Source organism: Canis lupus, chromosome 24 (assembly GCF_011100685.1).
Source record: "Canis lupus familiaris isolate Mischka breed German Shepherd chromosome 24, alternate assembly UU_Cfam_GSD_1.0, whole genome shotgun sequence".
Lineage (NCBI taxonomy): Eukaryota > Metazoa > Chordata > Mammalia > Carnivora > Canidae > Canis > Canis lupus.
In genome coordinates, this window is record NC_049245.1 from 14,444,942 (window position 1) to 14,466,324 (window position 21,383).

A 21,383-nucleotide genomic window follows, 5' to 3' on the forward strand; every position below is an offset into this window, starting at 1 on the left:
ATTTCCACTTTAGAGATCCTAAGTAGAATCTTTAAATAAATTACAGAGTCATCAATGAAATGGATATACTTATATAGGTAACTCAAACACTTGGCAAATCAGTAACCAACTAGGAAATGTAAGAAAGACATATCTCACTTTTTACCTTATTTTGATCTGTCCAGTAAAAGAAAAATCCCTGAGGGTCAGTCCTCAAAATAATTGGAGTCACAATAGTGGAGTCCTAGAAGTATAAGAAAAAAACACAAATATCAGCATATATCACTGTAGAAAGTCCAACCCAGGAGTTGCTTAACAAGTAATAATTGCTAAGAGTTTCTCCAAGGTAATCGGTTATTAGTAAAAGTTTCAAAAAAATATCCTAACTTCACAGTATTATTAATTACATAACTAAACTTCTTTACTAATAATTAGAATATCTGTGCATTCTTGTAAAGGAAAAGCCCAGTGATGCATATATTTATTAAGACGAATTGACATGTTTTCTATTAAAAAGCTATATCTAGTTGTCCAAATAATTTCAACATTAAACACCATTACATATTTTATATAAGTAGAATTAATTAAAATCCATGCTTGAAGGTAATATTTTAAATTACATTTGCGCTATAAAATGATCTTTAATTGTACTAGAGAGTAAACACAGTATTTGGGCATTGTTGTTTCCAAGGTAACAGTAAATAAGTTCACAGTCTACATTTTCAGAAAGATATACACAAAATTGTCGCAAATTTAAATTTCATAAGATAAAACATCACAAATAGTCTTCAGAGTTTAAAGCATGCACTTTATAAAGCAAAAACGGCATGCACTGTAATTATAATATTAAACATTTCTAAAATATGTGTTCTTTTCTTTTGGCAATTTTCAGAAAGGCATACCATCTGCACAAGAAAACACATGTCACTGGATATGGATTTTTATACTGAAATACTTGGGCCTTTGTAGGAATCACATTTTTAAAAGAGACATAAATTACCAGTTTATTTCAACTTTTTCATACACTTTTTAACCAAGGTATGGCATATCCTCCATCTGATCAAAAAGGCTTATAATGAAAATTAAAACTTCCAGAAATAATTTTGGAATTGAAGACTGTGTTCCTGATGGGAAGAGCGGATCAATGGTTTTAGTCAATGTGGTTAAATCTTATTGTAAAGCTCGGTTCTGAAGGCCATCCCCTTGGGGATGTCTGTCCCTCTGGGTGCCTCATCTTACACAGCTACATCTGGAAACAACAAAAACCACAACAAGGTAATAATAACATCTACCTCAGAGGGTGTCTATGAGAATTAAAGAGGATAATTTGGGTAAAGTACTTGGACCAAATGCTTGGCTCATAAAATCATTTACTGTTAGTGGATTATGCTTAAAAACTGACTTATTGGGGATCCCTGGATGGCTCAGCGGTTTAGTGCTTGCCTTCGGCCCAGGGTGTGATCCTGGAGTTCCCGGATCAAGTCCCACATCAGGCTCCCTGCATAGAGTCTGCTTCTCCCTCTGTCTGTGTCTCTGCCTCTCTCTCTCTCTCTCTCTCTCTCTCTGTGTCTCTCATGAATAAATAAATAAAATCTTTAAAAAAATAAGAAATAAAGGTAGAATGCTTTAAAAAATTTTTAAAAAATTTTAAAACCTGACTTATTAAAATAGCAAATGAAAGTTTACCCTGGTATTCTTTTCTTTTCATGCTTAATACCTATAATATAAAATGTACCTGTAAGTTCAGTAGCATTAAGTATATTCACATTGCTGTGCAGCCGTTACCACCAACCATTTCCAGAACTTTTTCGTATTCCCACCTGAAATACCCCAATCATTAAACACCAACTCCCTATTCCCTCCTTCTTAGCCCCTGGCAATTACCACCTATTTTGTCTCTATTAATTCAACTAGTCTTAGTACCTCATATAAACAGAATCGTACAATATTTATCCTTTTGTGACTGATTTATTTTGTGCCTGGCATCATGTGCTAAAGGGTCATCCATGTTGTACCAGATGTCAGAATTTCCTTCCTTTGTAAGGCTGAATAATATTCTATTGTATGCTCATATCATATTTTGTTTATCCACCCATCTGTCAACGGACCTTTGGGTTGTTTCCATCTTTTGGCTATTGGGAATAATGCTGCTATGAACATAGATTCACAAATATCTGAGTCCCTGCTTTCAACTGTTTTATATCCAGACGTGAAATAGCTGGATCATATCGCAGTCCTGTGTATAAGTTTTTGAAGTACTGCCATTGCCATTCTGTTTTATCTTGATGTTCTTAAGATTTATTTTTAACGTGCAGTTTGGAAAATATATTTTACAAGGATTGTGCTGCTGCACAGAACTTCGGCTGGAATTTAAAATCTCAAAATTACTTCTAAATGCAAAAAAAAAAAAAGATTTGAAAACAAATTTAATATGAGAGTGAAAGAACAATTTTTAAAATAGTTTAAGCTGCTTCAATGAGATTATATGCAAAAAAGTTCATAGCAATATTTGCAATAAATCATAGCAATGTTTTCAGGTCTGTTTTATCACCCACCATCATCTAAAATCAGGCAAAATGAAACTTTCTGACAGGCTGCATGCAGCACACATCCCCACTTCCGGTGAATCTGGAATTAACCTGTAGTTTTAACATATCATTTGCAGATCAGTTCCTTTTCTTATCAGAGTGTCTGACAAGAGCATCTGACAAGATTCTAATCGGAATCTTGGTGACAAGTCACTGCAAGGATCCCAGACAATCAAATATTTAAAATCAGCATAGTAAACCTGCTCAAATTTATATTTTAGAACACTGTATTAGGCTGCCTCATTTGCTTCCGATACTGCTATTTCTAGTATTTCTAGCTAATTCCTTCTCTTCCTTCAAAAATATAGCTCCTTTGTTAAATATTTTCTTGACCCCAATCTTCCAGCCACGGTCCTTCTGTTAAATGATCATTTATCTCGGCTACCTGCCTGCTTCCTCCATAATCACCTCTAACATTCCAAGATCAGCTGGAACTTGGCATTCTTGCCATCCAAGGAAGGATTTGACCCAGAAATACATGAATATCCATTTTCAATTCCACCTGCTTTCTTCCCACCTCCCACATAGCTGCAAGTGTCTATATTCTCCTTGTACCAAAGTAGCCACTCCACCCAGATCACAAGTATTCTTAATTGTCAGAACATATGCTCTAGTTTGAAGTTTGAAATATATGGTCATCCTTCATTTCCAAGGAAACTGCAGAGACTGTAACTCTTGCTGCATTTTACTGCAGAAAAATGGAGACAACTCTCAGGGAATCTGTTATTTGTTTCTCTCCATCAATATCCTTAAGACATGTATTCTATTTAAGATGGTGGCTTTCAAACTTCTGGGTGCATGAGATTTTACTAAAAAGGCTTGTTAAAACACAGATTGCTGAGCCCCTTCCCCAGAGTTTTTCATTCAATAGGTTTGGGCTGGAGTCTGAAAACATGCATTTCTAATAAGTCCTCAGTGCTGCTGCTGCTGGTTCTGGGACCACACTTTGAGATCCACTACACTGGCCTACAATGGGTGAGCTTTGGGTCAAGACACAGTGATGTAAAGGCCCAAGGAGTACCAGCGAGCTTAAAATGTAGACAAAACTGTGTCTTGTAAGTACATTGCCTCTAGGAATTCAACTTTAACTTGCTTATTTCAAGTTAACAGGTTTTACAGGTTTTTTTTTTTTTTACCCAATAAACATCTGCCTTGGAAAAGAGAACACTGATAAACATACTTGTCTTAAGTAACAGTAGATGATGTGAGGTAAATTTCCATTTACTTCTCTTTATTTTATAGAAACTGTTTTACTCACATCCCTATCTCATCAATAGATCCACAGTGAGACTGATATAATGATATAAGAAGCTTCTGCTTTGCAATTTATTTTCTTTTTTATTATTGTCCCACTAAGGAGCCCTTTTAGGCATTTATTTTTCTAATCATCCTCAAAGAAATTGTATCACAGGTATTCCTAGGATGTATATGTTGTATGTGTATCTGTGTTTTATACAAAATTTTAAAAAAAAGATTTTTTTGTCTCTTAAGACCATTTTCACTTTTTTGGAGGTGACTGCCCCCACTTGAGAATCCATGCTCTGTGCCTGAAGTCCAAGATGGACTTACTAGCCATCTGTGGTGACTAAACACTTACCAATGTGGCTAGTTCAACTGAGATGTGCTGTCTGATTTCAAAGACAAGGAATGAAAACAAGAATATAAAATAGCTCATTAATAATTGTTAATATTGAGGGGTGCCTAGGTGGCTTAGTCCATGAAGTGTCTGCCTTAGGCTCAAGTCATGATCTCAGGGTGCTGGGATCAAACCCGGCATCAGGCTCTCTGCTCAGCGGGAGCCTGCTTCTCCCTCTCCCTCTATCCATCCCCCACTCTCAAGGGCACACTCTCTCTCTCCTCCTCTTTCAGATAAATAAGCAAAATCTTTAAAAACAATAATAATAATTGTTAATACAGATTCTATATTGAAATAAATATAGTGGGTTAAATAAACTATCTTGTTAGAATTAATTCCATCTGTTTCCTTTTAGCTGTTTTTAATAGGGCTACTAGAAAATTTTAAATTCCTAAGTGGCTTACATTTTATTTCTACTGGGGAGTGCAGCTCTAAAACTATGGAGAAATAAGGTTTCTCATTAGCAGGGAGATGTTTTTCACAAAACGAACTTGGCCAGATAATTCCATCTAGCAAGTTTTGGGGTTTTTCCATACATGCAGCTACCATCCACTTTTAACATCTACGTAGTACAAAATAAATCTAGTTGCTTTTCTAAGTGTCAATTCTTCAAATAAATAAATAGAGCCATCATGTTGCCCCCTCTAAGCAACAGACTTTGCCAGCCAGGTCGAGGTATGTTGTGGGGTGAACTGTGCCCCCCACAAAAAATATATATGTTGAAGTCCCAACCCTAGTGCTTCAAAATAACCATCACCATATCTGGACTCTCTATGGAGGCTATTACGTTCAAAGGAAGTCACGAGGGTGAGCCCAAATCCGATAAGGCTGGAGTTCTTATAGAAGAGAAAGTTTGGACACAGAAACATACAGAGAGGAGATGATGCAGAGACACAGGGAAAAGTTGGCCATCCAACAGTCCGGGCCTAAACAGATGTTTCCCTCACGAGGAGGGAACCAGTTCTGCCAACACCTTGATCTTGGATTTCTAGCCTCCAAAACTGTGAGAAAATCCAATTCTATTGTTTAAGCCTCCCTGTGGTACTTTGTAACGGCAGCCCTAGCAAACTAGTTCAAAGAATAACCCTAAACCTTAAGGCTAACGTCAAGGACCAGTCCACAGACCCACGGCATATTCCTCCGTGCCATTATCAGAAAGTCTATTGACCAACATTGACCACGATCCTAACTCCACATGACTCTGATTTTATGCTGTTACAAGAGAATACATATGAATAAAGACATGCAGGTCTAAATTAATCAGTATTACAGAGTCAACAAGGAAAAATAACAAGCAATGTTCCATAGGGATTGCCCAAGACCTGCATCAGGAAAAAGAAGAGCCAAAGATGGGAAATATATACGTTGCAGTTGTATAAACAGGGAAAAAAGAATTCTAAGGGTCACAGAAAAGCAGATGTGATCCCTTCAAACATTGGCAATGCAGTCCTAACTATGCAAAAAAATAAAAATTAAAAATAAAATAATAAAAGACGTTAAGGTATTGGCTTAGGATCAGTGAGGTAAAACTTCTACATACATCAGCATTGATGAGAATTTTCTTCCCCAGGTCTATCCAGTCTGAAATTTCCCTCAAATAAAGGAAAGCAGAGGAGGTCTGTTACCAGGTCCAGAAGAGAAGATGCAAAACAATGGAGAGAAGCACCATTTCAATATGTGCATTTTACCGACAGGTGTAAAAATCTCTCTTAACAGAATACAGGGAAAAGATGGAAACATATTTCTTCAAATACCACACAAGTTACTTCGGACTCTGTAGTACAGATTCAAACAGAAGCCCAGATCCCCAGTCACCCAAGGTGCTGTGGCTTACTGGGGACATCAGATGAGGAAAAAGACCATTTTAGTAAGATATAACTCTTGTGGGTATAAAGGGGCATCACACTGCAGTCTGAATTTGCATTTCCTTATGACTAATGACGTTGAACATCTTCTCATATGCTTCCTGGCCTTGTGTGTGTGTGTGTGTGTGTGTGTGTGTGTGTGTGTGTGTTGGCACACTCATGCACATGCGTTAGCCCAATACTTTTAAAAATCTGTTGCTAAGATTTAAATCAGTGGTTCTGAACTGGGGCAATTTTGCAATGTCCAGAGATAATTTTGTTTGTCGAACTGGGGCTTTTACTACTGACATCTAGTGGGTAGAAGCCAGGGATGGTGCAAAACGTCCTACAATGCACAGACCAGCCCCTTACAACAAAGAATTATCTAGCCTCAAATGTCAATAATACTGAGGCTGAAAACATGGCTTCAATGGCTTCCCATTAACTTTATGATAAAACCTTGCAGTGGCCTAAGGAGGCCACTTGCCATCCTGACAGTATTACCTGAACCACAAGCTCCCCATCTGCTTATTCTGCTCTGTCCTTCAAAGGACACATCCTTTGATCCTTGGAATGCCCCCATGTGCTGCTCCATTGGCCTGACACACTCTCCCCTCCTTTTGATGGCCCAAGTCCTACTTAGAACGCAGGTCTTCCCATAAATAGAATGCCTCCCAGGGACCCTTCCACATTTCTTATGCTCACATGTACCTCTAGATCTTTTTCTGTAGCACTTACTAACACCATTATAATGAAGTAATTACGCTCCTATTTCTTTAGCATCTCTCTCCCCCCCAATAAAATACAAACTTCACCAGGGCAGGAACCAAACTATTTATCATTATAACTCCACAACACTAATAAAATATCTAGTTTATAAGAGGCATCAATACATATTTTCATTATGAATGCTGAATGGGTGGATGGAAAGATACGGCAGGAAAAGAAGCAAGGAAGCAAAGACTGGTTCTGCAAACTATCATTTGGGGTTGGCGCCTAGCAGGTTGCCAGGAGCCTTGGCAAGAGAATTTCTAAAGCAATGGTAAGGGCAGAACAAGGCTTTGGAGGACTGAGAAGGAGTGGCTGGGATGTAAGGAAAGGAAGATGTGGGTATAAGCAACACTTCTGTGGTGGTGGGAAAATGATGAAGGGGGTAATGACTACACAAGGAAGACTGGAAAACATTGTGCTGAATTCTACCTTGGGATATATATGACTAAAAGGCATATTGAGAGATGCCTGGGTGGCTCAGTGGTTAAGTGTCTGCCTTCGGCTCAGGGCATGACCCCAGGGTCCTGAGATCGAGTCCCACATCGGGCTCCCCACAGGAAGCCTGCTTCTCCCTCTGCCTATGTCCCTGACTCTCTCTGTGTCTCTCATGAATAAACACAATCTTTTTAAAAAATTTTAAAAATAAAAGGCATATTGATATGTTTTTGGAGGAGCTTCAGCAGAAGGAAAACTTTCACAGATACTATCAAAGCAGAGGTAATAATAAAGTCAGGATCCAGAGAAACCAGGAAACATGGGCTCCAGAACACAGAGAGGTCTGCTTTTCCAGGGAACAGAGGGAAGGTGGGAGAATGTAGGTGGCCCCAGGTATTAAATAAGGAGTGGTGAAGGAAGGAAGTCTCAGTGAATCATTAGAGTAATAAAGAGAATGTTTGCACAAGCATCAGTGTTTTGTTCTGTCACTCCCAACGTGTCTGAATTTCCTTAAGGGCAATTTTCACAGCAATACCTCAGTAGTTGTGCAAGCATCTTTTTCAGAAAACAGAAGCCACCAGTAACATTCAGAATATGGAATGCAAATACATTAAGCATCATAATTTTCGACCAATATTAAATTGCAATTGAGTACACACTCAACCTTGAGCCATATTTGTACCTTACAAGAAATCGGTCCTGTAACAGCAGTCAGCTCTGTACTGACAATAAACATTTTGCTTCTCCAACCTCCATCAAGAAACCCTATTTAAGAAGGCTATAGAGTCCTTTAGAACTCTGGGAGATTTCAGATAGAATGGAAGGATGTAAGGCAGGGCTTTCCCACCAATGTCACACTCAATGCGTCATGAAGGTGTCTTTCAGAATATGACTACCTCCAGGTCTGCCTCCCCTGTGTGAACCCACTGTAAGCCAGACACACATCAGACACTTCTTTCATTCCAAAAACATCCTCTCAGCACTTACTGAGTGCCAGGCCTATGCTCTGCCCCAGGGAAGGAGATAAATAACAAAGCCATAGTCTGCCAGGTGCCTTGGTCCAGTTGTAGGACAGACAAGCGTATCAACCTCCCTGTATGCACCTTCCTGTGCTGGTAATCTAGATCTGGCTTCTCAGGGACACTACCTCGAATTCAAGCCATTCTTCATTTTGCTTAAGAACTTCATCTACATTTCCTCCATGCCTACTAAAGATTCCAAGATCAATGACTTCCAGAAGAAGCCACAAGACTGGTCTTAATGGGAAACCAACAAAAGACAACATTTTGCAAGTATGTTGGGAAGAGAAGAAGGTGGAGAAGCACAGGTAATGAGTCTTGCTAGATACAAAAGTGTCACTTACTAGACAATGAAAAAATTACCTCTAACAACATTTCTGAATATTTAAATATACCATGTGTCTATATTGAATGACTGATATAGAACATTTGTAAATTAGAATATACACTGGCCTGTATGCCTCAAAGAAGTAAAGAAGCTTTCCTACGTTGCCATGTAACATGATGTAGGCAAAAATGGACTCTGCATATACTCCATAAAAATATCTGTTTTTAAAGACACTAGCCAAAAGGTATCAGTTTTTAGGGATCTAAACACCATTTGTATGAATCCTAAAATCAGGGAGATTCTTTGGAGAAGCCAAGGAATATTTTTCAACCAGTATTTATCTGGATTCTATTGAGTCTTTTATTACCAAAAGGATTCTGTTTAAGGATACCATGGTAGACTTGAAAGAACCCAGAACATAACCAGGCTTAGTTTTAAATTTAAGTAACTACTGGTATGTCCTTGGGCAAGTCACAACTCATTGGCATCAGTTTGCTTCTATGCAAAATGAGTATAATGCTTGTCCTTTTCCTATCACTCAAGGTGGTCTTGATGAGAGTGAATGTAGATAAATAATAGTGCTTTACGAGTATAAGTGCCTGTTAGTAGGACTCACTCTCAATATTGAACTCCAAAGGCAGCATTATAAGCAAAATTCTGTTACTCAAATGTAATATTGAAAGAGAAAACCACATGGGATGTACATGGTTATTGCACATAAGGATTAAAACTCACGAAATCCTAGAACCATAAAAGGCATATCAGGCAGGTAAGAGTGAAGAAAAGAAATTTTGAACATAAAAGGATTTAATTACAGTAATTAAGCATTCTACAGAATCACAAAGTTTGCTGAAGTGGACTTCCAGGTGGGCCACCATGAATGACCCCAAAACACCACAGCACTGACCCTTGAGAAGACCTATTGCCTCCACCATATTCCAAAAGGTAAGGAACTCAGAAGGAACTCCTGAAGTCCAAAACACACCAGCTTAGTTGAAAGCGACGGTAGCATAATCTGATAACAGCCAGTACCCTCTTGCCATTGACTCTTTATACTCATGGCCCTGGAAACAAGCCATTGAAGTACAATTAGAGAAGGTAATGCTTCTTCCTTAAACATCTCTTATGTCTATGCAAACAACCCAAGAGTGCAGAATGGTGGCTTCTCTCACACCTCTGCTCTCCACATCTCATATGAGTGCATCTCCTACTGGTGGAACTTAATTTACAGCCAGAATATCAGATGCCTCCAGAGAGTCTGGTAAACGCAGCTTTAGATTTCCAGACTCTGCATTTTATAAAGTCGGACAAAGAGGATATGAAAATTGACACTGAGACTCAACCATACCTGAGACAGAACACCTGAGAAAGCTTCATGGTTAGCATCCTTTAATTTTTTTTTTTTAATTTCTTAGTCCACTTGCTAACTTGCTCTGTGGTCTTCCATTTCTTTTTGAGTTTGTATGGCCTCTTCTATAAAATGAATCAAATTAACTTTCTCTTACCTAATTTACAAACAATTCTCAAAGAAAATTTGTTTTTTTACAGCAAAATGATCTCTTAATCTTTTAGGTATCAGTGTTATAGAATGATATCCATCATTCTATAGTTTAGGTAAAAGTGTTTTCCTTGTTAACTGATCCATTTTCCCTGAGCTTGCTCATAAAGCTTTAATGCAATAAAAAGAAACAAAACATAAAGCAAATATCATGAACCAAAAGAGCCGCTGAAATAAAAAACAGATATGAGATGCTTTTGTTCTGTTTGAATACTGAGGCTTTTTCTTAATTTATATAATAGTCTCTTTCCCCTTTACAATAATATAGTTTCTGGATAAGCAAACAGATTTTTTTTAATGTACAGATTTAGTCAATATCAATTAAGACACAGGCCTAAGTATTTTTTCAGAATGCAAATTAAAGTCAAAATTTCCCAAAATTGAAATTAACCTGTGAAGAAGATAGTAAATTCAAATAACAGAACTTAAAGAGATCAGAAGGGAACCAGAGCTCTTAAAGAATCCAGCCCTCTTTACATGATATTTCAGTTAGTTACAGAAATTGATGGCTCCCTTAAAATCTTATGTGTAACTGATCTCGAAAAAAAATGCCTCCAGTTCCCTTCCCTACTGATACACAGGAGCACATGGCTTAGATTGGGGCATCAAACATGGCATAGACAGGGAAAAGGAAGCATTATGAAATCTGTCTGAGCAGATGGAATTTATGACATGATTTGAAAAGGCTGCATGAACCTAACATCAGCTTGGGTAACAGGAAAACCTACATTTTCAGTCACCAAGGTTGTGTTATTTAGGTGAGACTGTAGCATTAGTCAACAATTCACAATCAATCCCATTCCATTTTCTGCTGGCACTCCTTGTTCATGATAACATGAAATGATCATGATAAAGAAACATTTAACCACAGGTTACCAAGTCGACATAAAAAAGGAAAATGTTCCTGTCCCATTTAAACATCATTGCAGGTAAATATAATTTGAAGCTATTTATTGATAAGCTGAACTTTCAAGGGAAGTATTCAAGATATGCTAATAGCCAGAGCAAATTATCCTAATGCACTGCAGGTAGGAATATCAAAGTTAGGCAAGATAAGAGAGAAAATCTAGAAGAGAAAAATATATCCCACAAACAGCACTCTGCTGGTCTGCTTTCCCATGCCAATCACAGCCTGTAGGCATTACATTTCCTTGCTAAATTACTAGAGTTTTGTGGGACACCTGGGTGGCCCAGCGGTTGGGCATCTGGCTTTGGCTCAGGGAGTGATCCCAGGGTCCTGGGATCCAGTCCCATATCGGGCTCCCTGCGTGGAGCCTGCTTCTCCCTCTGCCTGTGTCTCTGCCTCGCTCTCTCTGTGTCTCTCATGAATAAATAAATTAAATATTTTTAAAAATAAATAAATAAATTAGTAGAGTTTTGTTGAACTGTTTCCTCCGTTGGGGCATTTACAACTGCTTCTCTTTCCAGACTTCACCTTTAGGACAGATAAGGAGCTAATCAATTGCCGTCTAAACAGAAGGCAAGTCACTTTTGTTGTATTGTTCAAGAGGGTTCATTCAGCAGTTAATAAAAACATACTTTAAGGGCACCTGGGTGACTCAATGGTTGAGTGTCTGCTTTTGGCTCAGGTCGTGATCCGGGGTCCTGGGATCGAGTCCCGCATCGGGTTCCCTGCATGGAGCCTGCTTCTCCATCTGCCTATGTCTCTGTCTATCTCTCTGTGTCTCTCATGAGTCAATAAATCTTTAAAAAAAAAACAAACAAAACAGAAACAAAAAACCATGCTTTAGGCTGAAGAGAGTTTATTTTGTTTTCACGGAAATTCTTTTTTAAAAAATAGCTTTTTAGATCAAAAACAGGGAAAACCAATCTGTACAGTTATAAGCCAGGATGACTGTTCCCCTCCCCCTCCCGCCTCCAGGAGGTGTAAGGACCTGAAGGTAGCACCCGAGGCTGGTAGTGCTGTTCTTGATCTGGTGCCGCTTACTGAAAGTGTTCATTTTGTGAAAACGGAGCCAGGGGGACAGAAGATTTTTGTGTTTTGCTGTGTGCATGTTACACTCTGATAAAAAGCTTAAAACCGCTTTATTTGACGAGGCTTTGGAAAAGTTAATACTTTTACACTTAAAGTAATTACTATCAATGAGAAAGTCACAGAAGGTCTTTGAACATAGAAAAATGGACATATTTGGGCATACTTAAGTGGCATTTTTGAGGGCATCTGCCAGCTTTCCAGCCTAAAATCTGTCTCTCACTCTGTGGGGGTCCCATCCGGATCCACCACTTACCAGCCGGAGCTATTTCTTCTCTGTTTCCCATAACCTTTCCAAAGTGAGTGCTGCCGAATGCCCATCTCATGAACCCTTCCCCTCTGCTCCCTCATTAATTTTGTCAGTGTCATCCATCATCTGCTTCCATCATTTTGGAAACTGTAACCGCAGATTCTACATAATGCAAGTGTTCTAACTAAGCTTTTGTGTATGATGCTGAGTGGTATATCGCACATTTCCCACTACCTGTTTTAACTGCAGAGATTTTGTTTGTGGGGGGGAAGAGCAGTGGAGAGGGAGGAGGGTGCTACTTGTTTCAAATCCATGGGGCATTAATGCAAATCCAAACCTTTGAGCTTCCTCAGCCTTCTTTTCAAACAACTTAGCCAGTAACAGGTATAGCTGTCGAGTTAGACTATACTTATGGGAATGTACAAAGATTATTTATATATATATTTATTTATTTATTTATTTTCAATATGTATGTTCTTACCAAATTATAAGAGTTTTGTTTAACTGTTTCTTCTTTCCATATATATATATTTTTAATTTAAATAGAAATAAAACTTATGGATGCTTTGTAAACTGACTTGCTTTAAAGAGTATGTGTCCCGCTTTTTATAAAGATTTATTTTCTCTGAATCATCTGAATTTTTTTAAAGGAGTAAAAAACTGATTTTTTTTCTTTTTTCCCAACTATAAAATATGAACACACATGAAAGGGGAATGAACAGAAGATCTGGATCATCCCACTTGTAGAATAAAAGAGTTGTCTAACATACACTGGCCACTATGATAAAATTCATGGCCCTCTAACTATTAGAGGAACAATAATTTTTAAAACTGTGTTTTATCAAGTTTCCTGTGTGTCAGGCACTATACAAAACAATGCATATGCCTTCGTTCATTTAACCTTACCAGCTGGTGTGGGCAGCAGGAAATATTACAATCCTCACATCATAGATGAGGAATCTCAGTTTGAGGTGCATTAAGTAACTTAGTTATAGCGAGATCGGAATTTGGAGGGCAAAACTAGAGAAAGAAGCCCTCCATGCCTTAGAGGTCGTGGAACAAAGAGACGGGGTCCTGGGAGCTTACACAGAGGCAAATCAGAGCCCGGGAGGGAGTAGAAATATGATTTCTACTTTTCCTCTTTTCTTCCCCATACTTTCCAATACAGAGCAAGGCCAAACATGGTGGGGGGCAGACTGACATTCTCTCAAGCTCCTTGAGATGCAGAAAGAACCCCCCTCCACTGTCCATCTCACCAGAACTTTCCTACAACATTCACAGTCCTTTGTACCCACCTCCACTACAGGGGCCTGTAACATACAAGTGCAAAATAAAAGCAAAGATAAAGCTGCATCCTTTGATATCATTGGTAAAACAGATAACCAAGATAGGTCAGTTCTGTATCTGCTGACCAAGTTCTGGAGGACAAGGTGTGGCCTTGATGTTCTGACCATACACGCGATTACTAGTTGTTCAAACATTGAAATAATTCTATGCCCCACAGTGCCTGAGGACCCCTAGCCCTCCCCACAATCAGGCAGAAGAAAGGCCAGTGATTGGCCCTGGTGCAAGAGGGTGTTCTCCACGTCCCTGCTCCAGTTCTATTGCCCACCTACCGTCTGCTGTGATTGGTTAGTGCCTTGCTCGGTCAAAGCTTTTGACTACCACTTGTAGAGCATCCACAGCCATGATCCTGGCAGGTAGCCAGCAGATTATGCAGGGCACTGCACCTGCTAGCTGACATTTCCATTCCATATGGTGGTCAGAAAAACAGTACTTATGGTGTTTTAACCAGTCAAGGAACAAGAGATAATCTCTCCACAATTCTAAATAGTCCCACACTTATCATTTTCAAATGTATTCTTATGCTTTGCAATGGGCTATTAAGAATCTCTTTTACGAGTTTGTGCATCCTTCTTCTTAAAGACCAAAGAGCAGAATTCTATAGGTTTTAAGTGAGATCAGATATTTGAGAGATTTTTTTTTCTTTTTTTTTTTAAAAGATTTTATTTATTTATTCGTGATAGTTACACAAAGAGAGACAGAGAGGCAGATACACAGGCAGAGGGAGAAGCAGGCTCCATGCAGGGAGCCCGACGTGGGATTCGATCCCAGGCCTCCATGATCGTGCCCCGAGCCAAAGGCAGGCGCCAAACCGCTGCGCCACCCAGGGATCCCTATTTGAGAGATTTTAAGATTATTTCCAGCATTTACATCTCCTCTGGACAAGCAGGTGGGGATGCACCCTGGGGCAAGAGGCAGCAGGTACTTCCCAAAGTCAGAGCCAAAAAAGAAAAACACAGGAGTCTCCCCTGCTCAAAGACAGACAAAACGGCCTCTCAAAAATCTTCTGTTTTTCCCTTTCTAACAATCCCATTAGAAGCAGGTAACAATGCTGAAAATTTTTTATTGCGTAAAGGAAATTCAAAAGACACATACGAGTGTAAGGTAAGCCAGCCTAGGCATCAGAGACACTTCATAAGATAGGCCATCAGATCTAAAAAGAATGTCCATGATTTATTTTGTCATTGAGGTCCTTCTAGCTCTTAGATAGAAAGGTAACAACTGGATGAATTTCTCAACATGGAAAATAGAGATAAAATTAAAATCACAAACTAGCAAAAATTGACACAGACTGACAAGATCACGGGAGCTATCTATCATACTTTTTAAGTTACTTCACAAATCTTATCTCAGTGGTTTCAAAGTGTGGTTCCCCAGAGCAGCAGCCTCATTATCACTCAAAAAACAAAAACAAACAAACAAACAAAAAAAATCCTATGAGAAATTCAGATTCTCAGGCCCCACCTCAGACCTTCTGAATCAGGCCCTGAGAGTGGGATCAGCAATCTGAGTGTTGCCAAGCCCGCTCTGATGTATGTCTCTGATGTTTCTGACGTATGCTCAAGTGTGAGAAGTGCTGCTTTATCCTACTGGGTACTCCCAACCATGCTATGTAAAATAGGTTTAAAAAAAAAAAAAAAAGGAGCATTCTCACAGTCTTGCACAAGAGGCAGCAAAGATTCAGAAGAGGCAAGTGATTAACCTAAAGTCACACAGGTGACTGGCAAGAGAATCAGCAGGTAAACTCAAGCCTTTGGACTCAAGATCTAGTTCTCTTTTGTCTTCATCATGCAGTATCACTATGATGCAATATAGTAAACCGGATCACCTAAACTAGTTTGATTTTGGAATGGCAAATATGAACCAGAACCTAAGTTCAAAAGTAAACTTAGGCCACCTATATCCACCTGAGGAGGATACAGGGGACCTAAGAAAGTCTGGTGGCCTCTTAGTTCACAGATCACCATGGAGATGCAGAGCTACGGAGCTTACTGGAGAGTTCATCATATGCCAGATAACTTGACTCTTGGGTGCAATCTAGGTTCTCCCCTATAGAAGATCTAAGATTCTCCAGGCCTCCTCTCCTTAGTGCTTACATCCTTCCTGTAGGGTTTCCCAGGAAACTCACTGTTGTGGTGCTCAGAAAGAGCGCTTCTCACCTTCAGGTGGTGTCTGACTGGTGGCCTCTCAACAGAGAGTAATGACTCTCATTGCATCACTCCTCATCTCTATATGACCGGTGGTGCTCCTGATAACTTTCTCTCTCCTCTACCTATCATGTAAGGTCTGTAACAGCAGAGATTCTGTCTACAGTGGTCATCACCCCCCTGATCTAGGGTAGGGTCTGGCATTATAGGTAAAGAAGAAATACACAGGCCATGAATGCACAGTAATAAAAATCATCTACCAGGATGTATCAAAATGTGTTCCACAGAAGAGCCTCATTTTCAAAGTGACACTGGCTATTTTCTTTCAAATAAGACATTCTGGAACATTGTTTAAAATCATCACTGTGAATAAATCCAGAGTTTATAGTGGAATATCCTTTTATACTCTGTAAAGTCTCTCTGTCTCCTCTCTCTCTCTCTCCCTTTTCTGCCCTTACCTTCTTGTAGGTAAACTCTCTATTGGAGACCTCAAGGTGGGCAAGCCTGTTATTTGCTACTGAACTGCGTTTTCTTGCTCCTTGTTGTTGTTTTTCCTTCACACAAACAAAGCATTTAATCTGTGTCTGAATTTATTGTTTAGATTCTATTCCATTTACAAAAACATCCGGTCATTACACTGGGACGGAAGAAGAAAAGTGTAAAGTCCTCAGTAAAAGGATGTGTGTTTACATCTTTGCCTACGGCATCAAATAATTGGCATTAGCTTTCAAGGAAGCTGTGGCTCATGCTCCAAGTTAGGCTTGCACTTCCAACTGGACGAAATATAGACACAGACTCACTCCCCTAAGTAATTGGTTTCGCTACCTGGAATATTTAAATTGTTTTCAGACACTGGAAAATGGCTTAAGAAGATTAGAGAAAAATACCCTGGGGGATAACAGGCTATAATTTACTAGGTGGAAAATCTTTTCAGCAAGAAGAACACCTTATTCCCCTATAATTCCTCCGGTTTAAGAGATGTGTAGACCTACATTTCTCTAGATCCTGACAGCTCAGGTTTATCCCGGTGGGTCGCTCTTATCAAACCTTTTGAATGACACCCAGGACATGAAAACTGATATGATAATGTCCTCCATCTGACGATTCCCATGTTTTCAGCAATTATAAATGTAAGTGTTTGAAGCCAATGTGGGGCGGGGGGTGGGGGGGGCGTCGCTTGAAGTCTTGGGGTCCAGGGCTCAAGTGAAACCTGGAGGTCCGGCTCTGGGTTAAGCTCTGCCCCACTTGGCAAAAGATGTCCACAAACTGTGGGGGGGACGCCTTGCCGGGTCTGCTCCCAGCTGAAGACTCCAGCCAGCTCAGTTCTCAAAAGGGGAGCCCTCTCCATTGCCCGCAGGCCCGCTGCACACCCCCGGACCCCCGCGGGGCCCCCCGCCGCCCTCTGGCGCTCCTCATCCGTGCCCTCGCCGGCCACTCCCAAGGCCCCTCGCTCCGGAGCCAGGCGCGCAAGTTTGGCATCAGCGACCACCTGTCGGCTGGACCGCTGCGTCCTCTGCCGCGTGGGCTCCCATCGGAGCGCGGGAGGGTCGGGAGCAGTCACCCCACGGCTTCGGACCCGGAGGCCGGTCCTTCCTGGGACGCGCGGAGCAGGTAATGGGGGGGGGGGGTGCGCCGCGGGCGGGGAGGGGCGCGTCTCGGTCACACCCCAGCGCTCCCCAGCTGGTCCCAACTTCACACTTTCCAAACTCTCAGGCCGTCGCCGGGCAAAGCCCGCCCCTCCCGCTCCTCGGGCCCCAAGGCCTGAAGACCCTCAGGGGGCGCCGGCCAGCCCCCGCAGAGAGGGCCGCCCCGGACCCCGCCGGGCGCAGGAGCGCGCCAAGCCGCCGCTCTCCGCCCGCCGCCCGCCGCCCGCCGCCCGGCAGGGGCCACCCCGCGCGCCCCGAGGCCGCCCCGGCCGGAGCCGCTGCACCCATTGCATAACGCGCCCCTCGCCCCACCCCCACCCCCACGCCCCGCGCCCCGCCGGCGCCCCCAGCCCGCCGCCCCGACTTACATCATCCCACTTGACGAATTTGGTGCCCTTCTTGAGGCTGTCGGACACGCACACGGGCTTGAGTTGCAAAGCGTGCACTCCGGGCTGAGCCCCGGCCATCTGGGCTCATCGGGGCTCCGGGCGGCCCGGGCGAGCGCGGCAGGGACGGGGCGCGGGGCGCGGGGCGCGGGCTCCTTTCTCGGCTCCGCGGCGCTCGGCTCTGCTCCCCCGCCGGCCTCCCCCGGCCTCCCCCGGCCTCCCCCGGCCTCCCGGCCTCCCGGCCTCCGCACCTCCTCCGCGCGGCTCAGCAGGCGGGGCGCGCGGGGGCCAGGCGCCGGGCCATGCCCCGGGCGGGACGCGGGGTCGGGCGCCCGCGGGGGCTGCGGGGCCTCGGAGGGCGAAGGCGAAGGGAAGCCGAGCCGGGCGGCCGACGCTGCCAGCTGCCGCCGGGTCCTGCTCCTCCGCCGCCGCCGCCGCCGCCGCCGCCGCCTCGAGGCGCACCATTCAGCACATCCTCTACACACAGAGGGAGAGCGCGAGTGACACACGCTCGGCGCCCCCCCCACTCGCTCCTTCCCCTCCTCCCGCCTCCTCCCGCCCCGCTTCCCCGCCACCCTCGCTGGCTCGCTCCCTCCTTCCCCCGGCGGCTTCCAGCCCAACTTTGCGCGCTGGGTCAGGCGCCGGGAAGCGGGGACGCAGCGGCACCTCCCGGCGCCCGGGCCCCACTGCAGCCGACGCCGGCGCCGCCCGCGCCCTCTGAGCATGCCCCGTGCCGCGGTGGCTGGGGCGCCCGGGGTGCCCTGGAGCCGCGCGTCCCCTGGGGCTTGGCGCGGAACTCGCGCCGGAGCCTGACGCGTCTCCGGATCCAAACCGGCTGGAGAATGGGGGAGGTCGGGAGGGCCCCGAGAGGCAGCCCCCTCGCTGGAGCTCTCCAGCGCCGGCCACAGCCCAGCTCTTTGCGAATAGGACCTATCGGTGGGGAAGAGAGCAGTTGAGAGGCGGCGTGAGGGCTCTTTGGGGAAACCTCGGGGCGCCTGAGAGTTTGCAGCGCGCTGGCCTTGAAGCAGGGGCATGCGGTGAAGTCGTGCTTTGGAGAAAGCAAGCCCATCCCAAGAGAGACAATGGCTTTGCTTCCCATGGAGACAGAAGGCCCCCTCTTCTCTGCACGTGGTGTGTGTGTGAGAGAGAGAGGGACAGAGAGACGGACAGAGGGAAAGAGAGACAACGGAGAACGATGTCTCACGGATAGAAAACTTGCTCATTCAATAACACGAATCTAAGAATGTTTGTCTCCATTCAACAAACATTTCTCATTTCTTAGAAAAAGAGAGAAAGAGAGATACCCTCCACAAGGATAGGTGAAATTTAAGATCGCCAATACCAGTGTTTGAGAGGATATAGGGTAACTGGAACTCCCATCCTTTGCTGGAGAGAGTATGAAATGGTAAAGCCATTTTGAAGCAGTTTCTTATGAAAAGTTAAACATTTACTTATCATAATACCCAGGACTTTCCCAAGAGAAATGAAAACATATGTTCACACAGACTTACGTAAGAGTGTTCATGGATTTCTTCGTAATAGCCCAAACTGGAAACTGCATATGCCAATCAACAGGTTTAATGGGTAAATAAGCAATGGAATGCCCAAACAATGGCAAACGTTCTATTCAGCAGTAAAAAGGAATGGGCGTCCACTCCAAGGATGAATCGTCTGAAGGAGCTGCATATTATATTCATGATTCCACTTGAAGAATTCTGGAATAGGCAAAATAGCCTATATTGACAGAAGGCAGGTCGTTAGTTGCTTATGGCCAGGAATGCACAGGGACTGGCAAAGAAAAGGCACCAGGGAAATTTTGCGGGTGTTGGAAATATTCTAGATCATGCAGGTACACATTTGTCAAAACTCATAGAACTAAAACGAGTACATTTTATCGTAAATAAAATTTACCTCAATGAAACTGATTTTTAAAAAGAAAAACAGTATATGAACAAAGCACGAGAGACACCTTCCTCTCTTTTAAGCATTTGTTCTCCATGTCTTCTGTCACTAGGGCTTTCCAGGTCCAGTGTTCATAAACTAAGTCAAAACGTTACCAAAACTCCAATGGGGAAATTTGCTTACTAAATAGTTCAATACATTAAAAAAATATATGTATTGATCACCAGCTATATACTAGGCACTAAGAATCACTATGGATAACCTGGTGAACATGACCCCAGACTCCTGCTCTCTTGTGGGGACCTTACCTTGTCCTCAGAAGCCACTTGCTACAAAGAATCCCTGTAAAGGCTGACTTGTTTCATCTGGATCACATGTCCCTAAACTGAACCTGAGTATATTCTCCACAGAACTTCTAACCAGTAGCCTTGGCTTGCCAGTTACCTTGCAGAAGGCACCAATCACAATCTCACGTTGCTTTTCCTTACTTTAGAGGATGCAGCAAGACTACCTCCAACTTTCCTGGCCTTCTCAATTGTCCTTACAATGGATCCCACTAGATTGGTTCTTTTTCGTTCCTATTCTGTCTTTTCTTTTTCTCCCCTTTTCTTTCTCCTTACAATCTCTCCATTACCTACTGGAAGGATTTTGAGCAAATAGATTTTATCCACCAGAGTGGCTAAGAAAGACAAGATAGACAAGAGATGTGGCCTCCAGAAGAGGAATTTGGAGGATTAGAGATGGGCTGTAGCCAAATGAGAAAGTAGACTGAGTTTCTTCGTCGTCATGCCCTCCTTGTTCTCTTCCTTGCCCCTTTGTGCATCCACACATTTTGCCATGTGACCTTGCAGTTTTCAACTAGATGACTGTGATTTATCCACCCCATTTATATTAGACCGTAGCACTTGCTTTGGCCAACAGGATAGGAGATGCAATATGAGCAAAGGCTTGAAATATGCTTGTGAGGTTGGGCTTGCCCCTTTGGGTTTCTTATCATTGCCATGAGATAAACATATCTCAGGGAGCCCTATTCGGCAGACTGAGGCCTAATCTCCAGGCTGGAGGAAGATCCATAGAACCTATCATAGAAAAAAAAAAAAAAAAAAAGAACCTATCATAGATTTGCCAGAACCCAACCAACCTGCAGACTTATGAACATGACAATAGATGCCCATTGTTGAATGTTACTAAGCTAGAGGGTCATTTGTTATATACCACTATGGTAGCAAGAGCTGGTTGAGTCATTCATAAGATATTCTTGTTCCTTTCCAGATGTTAGTGTGAATGTGAATATAAGAAGGAAAATAACGCTGTAGAATTCTAAAGAGTGTTGGTGTTTCAAGACAAACATAGGCTCCCGGAACTTCCTCTGCCAGCGAGAAGATGCAGTTTGATCCAGGAAGGCTATGGGATAAATCTCTTCAACATGTATAAGGCTTGAGGCAGGTTGGATCAACCCCCTCATTTTCCACATCTCTGGTTAAGGATACAAGGCAGAAATAATTTTAAAGCATGGGGATTTTTGTCATGAAAAGGACATCCAAAGTTGTGTGAACC

The 21,383-nt window shown here is 42.6% G+C and overlaps 1 protein-coding gene and 1 long non-coding RNA gene across 3 annotated transcripts in view; one reads left to right on the forward strand and one right to left on the reverse strand.

Annotated features, from left to right (window-relative positions):
* PLCB1 (phospholipase C beta 1) overlaps positions 1-18,096 on the reverse strand; it is a 669,446-nt gene extending 651,350 nt beyond the window's left edge. For both annotated transcript variants that reach the window (XM_038571644.1, XM_038571645.1), the window contains exons 1-2: positions 17,907-18,096; positions 146-223 (exon numbers count right to left, since the gene is read on the reverse strand). In XM_038571644.1, the coding sequence (XP_038427572.1) occupies positions 146-223; positions 17,907-18,005 (177 nt within the window). In that variant the 5' untranslated portion in view covers positions 18,006-18,096. The remainder of the gene's footprint in view (positions 1-145; positions 224-17,906) is intronic.
* LOC111092175 overlaps positions 17,270-21,383 on the forward strand; it is a 65,065-nt gene continuing 60,951 nt past the window's right edge. The window contains exon 1 of the long non-coding RNA XR_005377606.1: positions 17,270-17,503. This is a non-coding gene — a long non-coding RNA (uncharacterized LOC111092175). The remainder of the gene's footprint in view (positions 17,504-21,383) is intronic.